At 45.0% G+C, this 14,143-nt stretch overlaps 1 protein-coding gene across 1 annotated transcript in view; it reads right to left on the bottom strand.

Annotated features, from left to right (window-relative positions):
- Positions 1-283: 283 nt before the first annotated feature.
- GOLM1 (golgi membrane protein 1) overlaps positions 284-14,143 on the bottom strand; it is a 52,797-nt gene continuing 38,937 nt past the window's right edge. Inside the window, exons 6-10 of the mRNA XM_065406926.1 lie at positions 13,800-13,938; positions 10,130-10,307; positions 7,733-8,059; positions 783-908; positions 284-360 (exon numbers count right to left, since the gene is read on the bottom strand). Coding sequence (XP_065262998.1) covers positions 284-360; positions 783-908; positions 7,733-8,059; positions 10,130-10,307; positions 13,800-13,938 — 847 coding nt within the window. The remainder of the gene's footprint in view (positions 361-782; positions 909-7,732; positions 8,060-10,129; positions 10,308-13,799; positions 13,939-14,143) is intronic.

Raw genomic sequence — 14,143 nt, 5'->3', positions numbered from 1 at the left:
AGCTGACTGTTTAAAAGTATTACAATTATTGCTAGCTCATTAAGGTTTTAAAACAGTAAAAAAAAAAAGTTTGACAGAAGTCAGAACTGCTTTAAATCTCTGTAAGAAACATAGTATAATTTTAACCATTGAAGCATAGTACTAAAACTTCACAACCGCAATCTACTTTATTTGGGACCCTTTTAAAGCCTTGAGATGGCAATCAAGCATTCTAGCTTCACCTAGATCTTTATGGTTGGATTTGTTTGCAGGTGATTGAGTCACACATGGTGTGCTTCCTTATTCACAGCCTCTGTCTCTCCTCTTCACCTTGATCAAATAAGTGGTTCTTCATATTCGGATCTTCAGGATTTTGGGCTACTAAGGGAGGAAAAAAGTGAAATTCTTAATACTGTAAGAGTTGGAACAACAGCAAGAGAAACAACATTGTCCTTACTGAAAGGATTGGATCACTGTAGAATAGTGCAATATCACAAGTATCCAGTTATGGTTTGCTTTTACATATACCATGAAACTGTACTGAGTGTCCAGTTCTCTTCTCTCATGTAAATGGGGAGTAACTTCACTGAAGTCTTATTGCACCAGAGTAAAATTGGTAATAGCAAAATCTGGCCCTGGCTATATTCAGAGCAAGCACAAAGGCATCAGAGTTAACTAAACTGATGAATAGAAAGCCAGTCAGTTTCATCCCTCCCAAAACCCTTTTAAGGGGACAGTTCTAAAAATACAGTATGCTGTGTACAAGGGGATTTAAAAAAACAAAAAACAACTCAGGTTTTTACCATGCAAGTTATTTTCATTGCCTGTCAGTGCTGCTTGCTTGTCAGTTTCAGATTCAGCCTCATTTTCATCTAAGTTGTAGTCAACTGCTATGTTGTTCTGGTTTGCTGCTTCGGCTCCCTGTTTATCTATAAAGATATTTAGTTTAATTAGTTAGTGGCCAAAAACCTGCTACAGCTGCAGTAGAGCACTGTTGCTAGAAAAACAGTCTCCCTCATACTCCAACTCTACAACAGGTAGAATTTATCTTAAACCTTTGAAATTTGATTACCCTCTGCTTAGAGGTTCAGTTCTCAGCTATTCTTATTTGCTGCAGTTGCCTATCCAATTTCAGAACTAAGTTTGCTATAACCCTTGTATATAGAAGGCTTGATAACATGAGATATGTAGGGCTGGAAGGGACCTTCAAGAGGTCATCTAACCATCGCCCCTACTGAGAAGCAGAAATGCATACACCAAGACCATGCCTGATGACATATGTCTAATTTGTTCTTAAAGCTCCAAATGACAAGGATTCCATCACCTCCCTAGATAACCTGCTTCAGTAATTAACTATCCTTATAGTTAGATATTAAGAAAAGCACTCAAACCTAATCTCCCTTGCTGCAAATCTGTCCAATGGACAGATTAAAATTCCCATACCCCAGGATGCTAAACAAGTCAATGTTCAGCGGAATAGGAAGAGCAAGTGTTAGCAAAAGGTTACAGAAAGAAATGGTAAATGGCAACCAAAGGAGGATAAACTGAACAAAAACAGTAGTAGCTATTAGTGGCATCTGCAAAGGAAAAGAATAATGAATAGCTTCCTCTGTTCAGCAAGATGTTTCAAACAAGCCCCAGGAACACAGGACTTCAGGATTCACAATGGTAGTCCACATATGATAGTCTTGCAAGCCTGTTTGTCTAATGACGTGGGACAAATAACTAGTTTGGTAGGTAAGTAACAATTAGTTTTATCATAGCAAGTGTGGGCAAGGAGATTTTGTGCTTATGCAGGTAAATTTTCATGACAGTTCTGAAAGACTGATATGAAGAGCAAGTGTTGTATGTAAAGTTAGCCTAACTACATGTATCACATTCAAGGAGTATAAAAAAGACTAGTTTTCTGAACTTCATTACAATCTTGGGCGTCTTACTTTCACTTTGCTTTATCTGCAAGAGAATATGTGCTAGTACCTGGAAAGCAGAGAACTGGTTTGCAGCAAAACTGGGAGTGGGGGATTCTTTTCATTTTGCTACAATCAGACAATCTTCATTTTCTGGCCTGTGTGAACTCTTCTGCACCATCCTGTTGCCTGTGTGCTTTTGATTTGTACTTTAGATGAAATTCCAGATATAGCTCAGAATGTTGTCACTAAGGCCTGGTGTACACTAGGAGTTTGTCGAATTTAGCACCGTTACATCGAATTAACTCTGCACCCGTCCACACCACGAAGCTATTTAGTTCGACATAGAGGTCTCTTAAATTCGACTTCTGTACTCCTCCACAACGAGGGGAGTAGCGCTAAATTCGACATGGCCATGTCGAATTAGGCTAGGTGTGGATGGAAATCGACGGTAATAGCTCCGGGAGCTATCCCACAGTGCACCACTCTGTTGACGCTCTGGACAGCAGTCCGAGCTCGGATGCTCTGACCAGCCACACAGGAAAAGCCCCGGGAAAATTTGAATTCCTTTTCCTGTCTGGGCAGTTTGAATCTCATTTCCTGTTTGGACATCGTGGCGAGCTCAGCAGCACTGGCACCGATGCAGAGCTCTCCAGCAGAGATGGCCGTGCAATCCCAGAATAGAAAGAGGGCCCCAGCATGGACTGATCGGGAAGTCTTGAATCTGATCGCTGTGTGGGGCGATGAGTCCGTGCTTTCCGAGCTGCGAGCGAAAAGACGGAATGCAAAGATCTACGAGAAGATCTCTAAAGCCATGGCAGAGAGAGGATACAGCCGGGATGCAACGCAGTGCCGCGTGAAAATCAAGGAGCTGAGACAAGGCTACCAGAAGACCAAAGAGGCAAACGGACACTCAGGATCCCAGCCCCAGACATCCCGTTTCTATGAGGCACTGCATTCCATCCTAGGTGCGGCCGCCACCTACCCCACCAGTGACCGTGGACTCTGAGGATGGGATATTGTCGACGGCCGCTTCCTCGGACAGGTTAGCGGACGGGGAAGATGAGGAGGACGAGGCAGTCGACAGCGCTTACAACGCTGATTTCCCCGACAGCCAGGATCTCTTCATCACCCTTACAGAGATCCCCTACCAACCGTCCCCAGGCGTTAACCCGGACACAGAATCAGGGGAAGGATCAGTCAGGAAGTGTTTTAAACATGTAAACATTTATTTGTAACAGAACAGGAATATTAACAATATTAACAATGGGTTTGTCATGATTAGTTTGCCCTAGGCGCTTAACGTCTCAGTCCTTGGCAGTGCAACTACTCAAAAAAAATCTAACAATGTCCGGTTTAGCATGATTGTTCTGCCCTAGGCGCTCTACTGTTTAGTCCCTGCCAGTGCAGCTACAGTAAAATCCGGTCTATATGTCCGGGGATAGAGCTGAAATCCTCCAGGGACATCTCTACGAAGCTCTCCTGGAGGTAATTGGAAAGCCTTTGCATGAGGTTCCCTGGGACAGCCGCGAGGGGGTGGGACAGGGGCAGAGTTCATGCTTGCCGGATTGCTGGCAGCAGGGACTGGGATTGCTTTCAATGTGAAAGGAGGCCAGTGCTACTATTAAAGTTTTAAGCAGCCACAAGTCTACGGCTTACCATGTCGGCCTGCAACACAAATTCCGGCGTCCTGCCCCGCTTCTCTGATCTGCACTGCACGACCCCAGGCACTGAATGCGAAGGCCGAAAATTCGACCTTGTCCTGAGTGCGCATGTGATAGGTGCTGTGCATGGTCTTGTTCACAGAGAAAGACTATGTTCTTTGTTCACAACTAAATTTATCTTTCTGAGGAATTCACTCCCTTTCTCCCATCCCACAGCTGCGACTGTCTCCCGACCTAGCCTGGCATCACACTCCCAGAGGCTAGCGCAGATTAGGCGTAGGAAGAAGGACACGGGAGGACATGTTCTCGGAATTTATGGGCTGCTCCCGAGCCCAGGCAGCCCAGCAGACCCAGTGGAGGGACAACTTGTCCCAAATGCACCGATCACACATGGAACGGGAGGAGAGGTGGCGGCAGGAAGACCAGCAGGCGACTCAAACGCTGCTTGGACTAATGAGGGAGCAAACAGACACGCTCCGGCGCCTTGTGGATGTTCTGCAGGACCGGAGGCAGGAGGACAGAGCCCCGCTGCAGTCTATCTCTAACCGCCCTCCCCCGCCACCAAGTCCCACAGCCCCCTCACCCAAAGTCCCAAAAAGGAGGGGCGGCAGAGTCCGTGAAAACTCTCACTCCACCCCTGCAGACTGCTCAAGTACCAGAAGGCTCTCATTCCCCAAAATTTGATAAGTCCTTTCCTTCCCGCCTCACCTAAGCCCCCGTCCAAGTTTCACCCCCCAGTTTCATGTGTAGTTGCTAATAAAAAATACGTTTCTGTTAATTACTGTTTCCATCATGTTCTTTTAGAGGAGAGTCTGTCTGAAGGGGGGGAAGGGGGTTGGTAATTGGACAGGACAGTCACCTTTACCAGGGTACAGAAGCGGGGGCAGGTTCAGCAGCAGGGCACACACACATTGCAGTCACTAGTTACCCTGGTCAGTCTGGGAGGTGGTTTTCATGTTGTGTGTGTGTGGGGGGGAGGGGGCTATTTGATTTTGTGGCGGGGGAGGGCGGTTAGAAATCTTATGCAGCGGTCCTTATCCTAGATCACAGAGCCACGCAGCAGGGGATCTGTAACCGTCCTCCCCCTGCCACAAAGTCACATAGCCCCCACACACAGAGTCCCGAACAGGAGGGGTGGCAGGCTCCGTTGAAACAACCAGTCCACCAGTGCGGAGCCTGTCATTCCTGGAGTCCTTTGCATCACTACACTACACCCGCTCCCCACCACAGTCTGTGTCCCAGGTTCAACACTTTACCGAGAAAACAGTAATAAAGAAAACTGTGTTCATTAACAAAATTCCAGTGATTTTATTTTTAAACGTGTGTTGGAAGGGGGGGAATGGGGTGAACGGGGTATGTAACTGGAGAGGATAGTGAACATTTACTGGGTAAAGAAACGGGGGTAGGTTCAGCTTCTCTAAACAAACTTAATAGTCACAGGTTACCCTGCTCACTCAAGAACCTAGCTTTCAAAGCCTCCCGCATGCACAGCGCGTCCCGCTGGGCTCTTCTAATCGCCCGGCTGTTTGGCTGGGCGTAATCAGCAGCCAGGCTATTTGCCTCAACCTCCCACCCCGCCATAAAGGTCTCCCCCTTGCTCTCACAGAGATTGTGGAGCACACAGCAAGCTCCAATAACAATGGGGATATTGGTTTCGCTGAGATCACAGCGAGTCAGTAAGGTTCTCCATCTCCCCTTGAGACGTCCAAAAGCACACTCCACCACCATTCTGCACTTGCTCAGCCGGTAGTTGAAGAGTTCTTTTTCAGTGTCCAGGATGCCAGTACAGGGCTTCATGAGCCAGGGCATTAGCGGGTAGGCTGGGTCCCCGAGGATGACTGTATGCATCTCCACATCCCCAAGAGTTGTTTTGTGGTCTGGGACGTAAATACCTTCCTGCAGCCGTCTAAACAGACCAGAGTTCCTGAAAACACGAGCGTCATGTACCTTGCCCGGCCATCCGACGTTGATGTTTGTAAAACGTCCCCTATGGTCCACCAGTGCTTGCAGCACCATTGAAAAGTAGCCCTTTCGGTTAATGTACTGGCTGGCCTGGTGGTCTGGTCCCAGGATAGGGATGTGAGTTCCATCTATAGCCCCACCGCAGTTTAGGAATCCCATCGCGGCGAAGCCATCTATGATGACCTGCGCGTTACCCAGGGTCACTACCTTTGAGAGCAGTAGCTCAACGATTGCGTTGGCTACTTGCATGACAACAACCCCCACGGTAGTTTTGCCCACGCCAAAGTGGTTCGCGACTGACCGGTAGCTGTCCGGCATTGCAAGCTTCCAGAGGGCTATGGCCACTCGCTTCTGGACACTCAGGGCTGCTCGCATCCGGGTGTCATTGCGCTTCAGGGCAGGGGACAGCAATTCACAAGTTCCATGAAAGTCCCCTTCCGCATGCGAAAGTTTCGCAGCCACTGTGATTCATCCCAGACCTGCAGCACTATGTGGTCCCACCAGTCCGTGCTTGTTTCCCGGGCCCAGAATTGCCGTTCCACAACATCAACATGACCCATTGCCACCATGATGTCCTCGGGGCAGGGTCCCGTGCTTTGTGACAGGTCTGTGCCACTCTCAGACTTCAGGTCCTCACCGCGCTGCCGTAGCCTCCTCGCCCGATTTCTCAGCATCTGCCTCTGGGAAAGGTGGATGGTAAGGTGCGAGGTGTTGACAACGGCCATAACTGCAGTGATGGTCGCAGCAGGCTCCGTGCTCGCAGTGCTGTGGCGTCCGCGCTGTCACTGACCAGAAAAGTGCGCGAACTGAATTTCCGCCGGTGCTTTCAGGGAGGGAGGGCGGGAGTGACGGTTGGATGACGACAGTTACCCAAAAGCACCCTCGACACATTTTTTTACCCAGAAGGCATTGGCGGCTCGACCCAGAATTCCAATGGGCAGCGGGGACTGCGGGAACTGTGGGATAGCTGCCCACAGTGCACCGCTTCCAATGTCGATGCTTGCCCCGTTAGTGTGGACTCACAAAGTCAAATTACTGTCCTTAGTGTGGACACACACGTTCGACTTTAATATCGATTCCACATATTCGATTTAAGTAAAATCGAACTACTCTCGTAGTGTAGACATGCCCTAAGACTGCACCACTAGCAAGATGACTGTAGCTAGAAGTTTTGATGTACTTATAAAGCTCTGTTCACATTAGACATTTTTGCCAGTATTGTAATGTCAGGGGAGTGATTGGTTTTTTTAAATTACATTTCTATACCAACAAAGCCTTAATGTAGATGCAGGTATACCAGGATGAAAGTGCATTTGGTAGTATTGCTTATTTGGCCTGAGGACTGGTATAAACTATATTCAGCAAAAGCTATATCAACACTAGGAATGTGTGTCAGTACAGTGTTACCAGCAAACCTTTTCTAGTGTATCCCTGGGCTATAATTGAAGCCAAAGATTCATGTCTGCTTAAAAACATACTACTTGCTAAATGTTTCAGCCTTTGGGCTTAATCCTGCAAGATTCTGAAAGCATCAATGAAAGCTGAGGGTATGTGCCATCTACAGGAGACTCAATGCTTCACAGAATTAAACCCGTAGAAAGGACAGAGCCTAAGGACATTACTATATAGGCAGGAGAAACTGAGTGATCTGGCTGGTAAACACTGAGCAGTGAACTAAAACATAATGGCTCTAGTTCACCAGGCGTGAAGTAATGCAGAGTAAATTCAAACTGCTTTGTCTCCAGGTACATATATAGTAGTGCAAGTCTGCCAAGTCAAGTCCAACAGAAATATTACTGTTTAAAAGAATTTCCTTTTAATTTATTAAAAATAGAGTGGTGGTGTTTTTTTTGCCAAACCAACAAAAACATTTCACCCCCACCCCTCGCTATAGCTATATTTTAATAGGTCAAATCCTATTAGAATTACTCATAAGGAATCTGATGTCAATGGACGTGCTCGTGTAGGTAAAAGAGCAAGAGATGGCCCAACATCTGTACCAAACAGGCAGGACAGCTGATCCCAGTGGAGATTTGGACCCAAACCACTCCAGAATACAACTAAAAAGCATAAGAGCTGGAAACAAATTCCAGCTTCCACCCACAGAGCAAGGAAAGCAGGGAACTTGTCTCTGAGCACCAGTCTCTCACATGACAGACCACTGCATTGTGACATAAGCCACTTGGCAGCTAGATAGTCTGAGTGAGTCTTTGTACTAACCATGCTGATTGGGCTCCTGGTCATCCGGCTGAGCATCATAATTTAAGAGGTGCTCCCGCTCCACTTCTTCATTGGCAGCATTTTCTTGATTGACAGCATGGCCTGCAGGTGGTTCTTGCATTTTGACAGACTCCCTTTCTGCATCACCTTCTTTAAGAACATTTACCCCCTCATATGGATTCGTTTCCTTTCCTAGTTCAGGAGATAGTTCCTCATGATCCATGGCACTCTTGGCTGAATCATGTGGGGGTCCTTGATCAACAAAAAGCTTCTCATCTTCTGTTTTAGGCTCCTCTTTGTTCACCGCAACCAGATCACGTGTCCCTTCTGAAAAGCAATGTAATCATAGTTTGTGCACTAAGCAGAGTTTTGAACCTAGCAAAGCTTAAGCCTTTAAAAAGCTAGAACAGAATCAACTGCCCTCTGCCCACCCATGTTCAGTATTTTTCCTGTGCAGGGACATCTCTTTAAGCTGCATCAACTCCAAAGGATGTATAGGCATAAATCAGGGTACCCTAAGTTAAAGGTTCTATTAGAAACCACTGCAGGATTTATATTTCATAAGGGGTTTAAAGTCTGCATTGTCTTTGTTTTATGGTAAAAAGGGAAAAAGTCTGAATCCCTTTCAGGTTATAGTGAGATCAATTAATAATTGGACATGCAAAGTAGAACTATTTAAATACAGAGTTTTAATGTTCTATGTAAATGCCTATTCTCACAGCATTAAAAGTGTAAAAAGCTTATTTTTGTGTGTGTGTGCAACCTACACTGTTAGCAATGCAACTGGCTTTAAACAGAGTCAGCCTACTACAAGGTTCACCAGATGTGAGTTCTACAAATAGCCTGTAGCTGCTTTTGTCTTTAATATGGAGATGCAGCTCAGGGACACTACTGGTCCCAGCATACACTGCTGCGTCATTTTCGCCATGTAGCTGTATTCTTACAGCGTTTTGAGATACAATTCACAAGAAGATCCTTATAAAAAAAGTCACATTGAAATACTAGCTCTCTAGAATGAGACCTGCAATATGCTCAGAGTTGTATTTTAAGAAAATATGGTAAAAAAAATTTACAAGGAAATTGAATTTCAAACGTATACGATGCTAAGCTGAGAATGTGGCAACCATTCATTCATTCATATTCATAGAGTTTAAGGCCAGTAGGGACCATTAGATCATCTAGTTTAAACTCCTTTATATCACAGGCCCTTAAATTTCATCCAGTTACTTCTGTGTTGAGCCCAATAACTTGTGTTTGATTAAAGGATAACTTCCAGCGGTTGCAGGAGGGTCACACCTACTAAAAACAAACTAATGTGTTAGGCTATTAAAGTCAAGTCCTTGTTTCAGAAGGTCTTCAGAAAAGAGAGCGCCTTTTCCATAGCAAATTAGGGATACTAATTTAGGCCTGCCAAACATAACATTGTCCTGTTACTTGCAGTGTACACCTAGGGCTAGATTCACAAAGATTAGGCACCTCATTGCCACTTCAGATGTCTAAATCCAAAATTTAGATCCTCAGAAACTCAGCTGCCACCTAACCTGTGGGAGACCCAGGTTCAAATCCCCCTCTGCCCAATGTGAAGCATGGACTTAAACACAGATTTCCCCCTTCCCAAGTGAGTGCCCTAACCACCGGGCTAGCGGACAGGTCTCAATCTTTTTCCTACTGAAGCGGGTATGCAATAGAGCAGGGACAGGAACCTGGGTCTCCCAGAAGAGTGCACTAATCACTAGGCTACAGAGTCACTCATTCTTTCTCTGACCCACCACCACTGTTTTTTGCAGGAAAGGCTCCTAAGTCTGGTCAGTCCTAACTCCAGGAGAGGGTTCACAACTGTGACTCCTAAGTGGAGATAGGTGCCTCTATCTGGTCCAGAGTTGGGCACTTAAGTCCTTTTAAGGAGCAAGGCTAGTCCCTGCACCTCTCCTCAGTATTGCCTATCTTAGGCAGCTCCCCACTTAGCTTGCCGGCTTTTGTGGATCCCATTCTTAGGCATCTAACTCTTCCCATACATCGTATAGGGAGCCTGGGTGCCTAAAGTTAGGTGTTTCAATGCTGAGCCCAAGTCCTCTTTGTGGATGTAGCCACCACTACTTGAACATATTTTTCAGCCAATGGAAGTATTTTAATTTAAAAAAATATATATTTTGACAGACATTAGCTATTAACTATAACTTTCCATAAGCACGGAAAAAATACAATGTCAATCTGCTGAACTAAGTTGTATCCAATTTTTTCTACATGTAATTAAATTAAAATTAAATTTTTATGTTTAATTAAATTAGAATGAAAATACATTTAATTTAATTAAAACATTTAATATAAAAATGGTGAGAAGCCATTTCTCACCTCAGTTGCTATTAAGGTGTTAGTGATGTAAATAGCCAATCTTACCTTTGTCTTCATGAGACTCAATCTCTGGTACCTTTTTTACACTGGGTGTTGGCTTTGATGCTTCTAGAGCTACATTTCCAGGAATTTTGTTCTTCTCTTGCTCCTCATCTCCTTTCTGCTCTTCCAGGTCATGCAGCTGGAGCTCCGGTCGATTAAAAGTTGGCAGCTGAATATTACCCTTAAAAGCGTATACAGACATATGTGATTTGTCCATCCAAATGCTTATTCCTATGCTCTGATTTATATTTCATTTTTAACCCTGACTAGAGAAATCTAAATGCTCCAAAACCAATTCAAGAAATAGACTTGAACTGAAATCTTCATTGGAGTCAGAAGTAAAACACAACCCCGATAAACAGGCAGCACAGTTTCCACACACAGTACACCAACAGAACAGTTTGATATAATGCCTCTTCCTGTACTACTCCACCCAATACCATCAGATTCAGTAATTGCTATTCATAGTGCATCGGGGCTATTGTTCTCTGAAGCAACGTTTCCGAGCGTGAAGGACATGTCCCTCTGGAGCACCAAGAAATAGTTTTGGATACAGAACAGAGGCAGTGCAACTTGCCCCCAGGCTGCCCTGCTGGGCTAGAGGAGCTACTACTGTTTTTCTCAAGGAGGGCTCAGCTTTCAATAAGTTTTGGGAACACTAATTTATGGCAGCCTAATTCAGATACATGAATTAGTTCAATTTGGACTGTTCTGATGTTACCAGTTAGGAGTCCTGCCCTTCTCCTCTGCACTCAATGCACATATTTTTGTTGTTTACTTGTCGTAATGCCTGATCACAAGTTTATCCAAGCCTTATGCCAGAGAGTGGGTGAGTGGCAAACATGGGTTTAGATGGACATCTTGTAAACCCCTAAATGCCATCTCCTACAAAAAAGTATTGTAATCCTTCCTCCACCTCATTGGCACCATCTGCTTCTTTATCACACCTGTTGACAGATGAAAGCCAAAATAATACCCTAAGAGTGACCACCACCAGGACTGTTCACAAAGGCAGATGGTAGCTAACAAGTGTGGGTTTAGTACAGCAAATGTTTTACAAAGCCAGAGACCACTTCGGCTATCACAACTTGCTACAGCATGAGTGTTCATTGATACAGAGACTGTGTGCACAAGTAACCACATAGCAGACATCAGCATCAGATGATAAGGTGAATCAGTCACTAAGAAACGTCAGCTGAGCTCCAACTGTGGTATACAGAATATGGAATAGTCCAGTTTATTCAGGGGTGAAAGTAAGTCCAGTGACTTACCGGTACGCTGGGGCCAGCTCTGGCCCCCGGAACGGGCGGGGCCTAGGGCGAAAGGGGCATGGCTGAGGGAGTCCGAGCCAGCCCCAGCCCACCCTGTAAGGTAAGTGCCCCCCCCCCCCCCCGGGGTAGCAGCAGCAGCCCGGGACTCCGGGGGCTATTTAAAGGGCCCGGGGCTCCCCTGCTTCTACCGCCCCAGCCCTGTAAATAGCCGTGAGAGCCCTGGGGTAACGGGGGGGGGGGCGGGCTTCCCCAGGGGGCTATTTAAAGGGCCGGGGCGGTAGAAGCAGCAGGAGCCCTGGACTTTTTAAATAGCAGCCAGAGCCCCGCAGCCCTACCCAGGGCTCCAGCAGTGGGGCTCTGGTGGCAATTTAAAGGGCCTGGGGCTCCAGCCCCTGCTGGGAGCCCCAGGCCCTTTAAATTGCCCCCTGGGGAAGCCTGGCCGCCCCGGTACCGCAAACCGGCTCTTGCCGGTATGCCGTACCGGGGCGTACCGGCTTACTTTCACCTCTGCCCCCTAAAGATTCAAATAAAATCATTCTGAGATCTCAGATAAAGTGGTTTCAGATGAAAGGAGGAAGCGGGCGGCCTCGCTATAAAGAAGCAACTCTGGTCCACCAATTCAGGAGTGCAGCAAAAGGAATTACAATTGGCTGGCTCTACAGGGGCATGCACCAAGAAACCCCAGGATGTAGGTACCCCAGGATTATGAGAACCAAGCTTCAGTTAAACAGGCTTCACTGTAATGCAATGGAACTAGGCTAAATATAGTATCAAGGAAAGTTCTTAACAGTGAAATCTGTTAAACTGTCATAGTCTCCCCCAGCTAAGCTAAGCAAAGCAAGTGCCATCACTGATTAATTTACAAGTAGACTAGAGATAGAACACTAGAGCATATACCAGGAAACCCTTACTCTAGTGAACTGCTTAAAGTTTAATGGGTGTAAAAGAATATCAGCTTAAAGATCTGCCACTTTAGAAATTCAGCCATTGAAATTTTAGGGGCAACAAACCTTACACCTATGAGCATTTTACTGGCTAAATGCTAAGCTAGTTTGCTTTTACAAGCATAAAACTGAGCAGCACTTAAAGTTCTGCTGTACTATATCAACTTCTTGCAACTTGAAAACTAGGCTGTAATAAAGCTATTACTTCTCTGTACTTGTTTACAATGTATGCAGCAGAAGAACAATTCTACATAAGCTCACAGAAGCCAGGGAGCATATAAAATATTTTATATGCACAGTACATAAAATTGTCAATGCCAACAAATAGGAACCCGACAGTGCAGAAAATCACATGCACCATGCACAAAAAACTTTCCTGTCTGAGCTTCAGTAAAGCTAGAGATGAACAAATACTTTATTGCAGTATTTACAAACAATGGCTGAATAAAACACACAAATTCACTTGGACGGTATTTGCACCTTTGTGTATTACACAAACATTTGTACAGCAATTTGTTTTCAAGAATGTCCGGGGGGGGAGGGGGAGGGGAGAAAAGGGGGATAATCTTAAATAAAACTATGGAAATGTTTGTTAAGGCTTTCCAATTTCAGTCAAAGTCAGGGCTTTGACTTGGGTGACCAAGCACAGCACAAAGAGCAAATACTCAAACCATTCATTTACTGAATAGTACAGAAGTAATCCATAGGATTAAATAGGTTTGCACAAAATATGTGAACAATTTTTAACAATGAATAATTGCCAAACAAAAAAAAGGCTAAACTTGAATACATTTATTTGTGGTGCATAGTTGACATTCAACTTTCTAGATAACTAAATAGGAGACTTTTCAGGCTCAACACAAACCATTTTTCATTCCTCAGGTTACTTTATAAAATGAAACTGCAACACAAAAATCCTTTAAAGGTACAATTAATGGCAAATTTGCTTTATAACATATTACTCTAAAGCTTGTTTTTTAAACTTGTGTTTTAATTTTAATGTATGAAATGCCATGCACTGTCAGGATCCTGCCTCCTCCAGCAGCAGCTGCTCTTCCCACTCTCCTGGTGGCAGAGGCCGATCGGGGTTACTGTGGTAACTGGACTTTTGATGGTCCAGCCAGCAGCGCTGATCGGACACTGCACAGGTCCCCTTTCAACTGGGGTTTCCCGTCAAAAACCGGACACCTGGCAACCCTAGATAAGCCTCACTCTGACAACAGAGGTCAAGCTGCAACTTCCTCATTTATTATCAGAAACACTAACCTCCCAAGCTTAACAGGATCATCTAGTACGTTAAAAATCATGAGAATCTGTTGCTATTTTATATGTTAAAGGATCAAAGAGTAGCACCTTATCGGAGAAAGCAACATAGAACAGCTCCATTGACATCTTAAATAATGGTACAACTGAGTTTCTGCCAAAAAACCAAACCAAAAAAACAACACACATGCTTACCTGGTAGTTTTTGTTGGAATTTTTCAACAATTCTTTGATTTCCTTGGCCTGTGGTGCCTCACTGCCTTTTTTTGTGATCTCATCTATTCTTTCTTCACATTGTTCTTTTAACTCTTTCATCTGACTGATGCACTGGGACCTTGAGGGAAAGAACAAGTAGCTTATAGAGGTACTGTCATCCGAACATCTCTAACAGACACACACAAAAATAATCTCACAAAAGGTGCATATCTTTCCTTTTTCCATTTTGCTGATTTCCTAGTCCTACATTTGCATAGTTTGAAAAAACAACAACAACAACAACAGAGAAATAGGAGGTGGGGCTAGAATCATCTGAGGGGATG

The sequence above is a fragment of the Emys orbicularis genome, chromosome 6 (genome assembly GCF_028017835.1).
Source record: "Emys orbicularis isolate rEmyOrb1 chromosome 6, rEmyOrb1.hap1, whole genome shotgun sequence".
NCBI lineage: Eukaryota > Metazoa > Chordata > Testudines > Emydidae > Emys > Emys orbicularis.
This window is presented reverse-complemented; position numbering and strand designations above follow the sequence as displayed.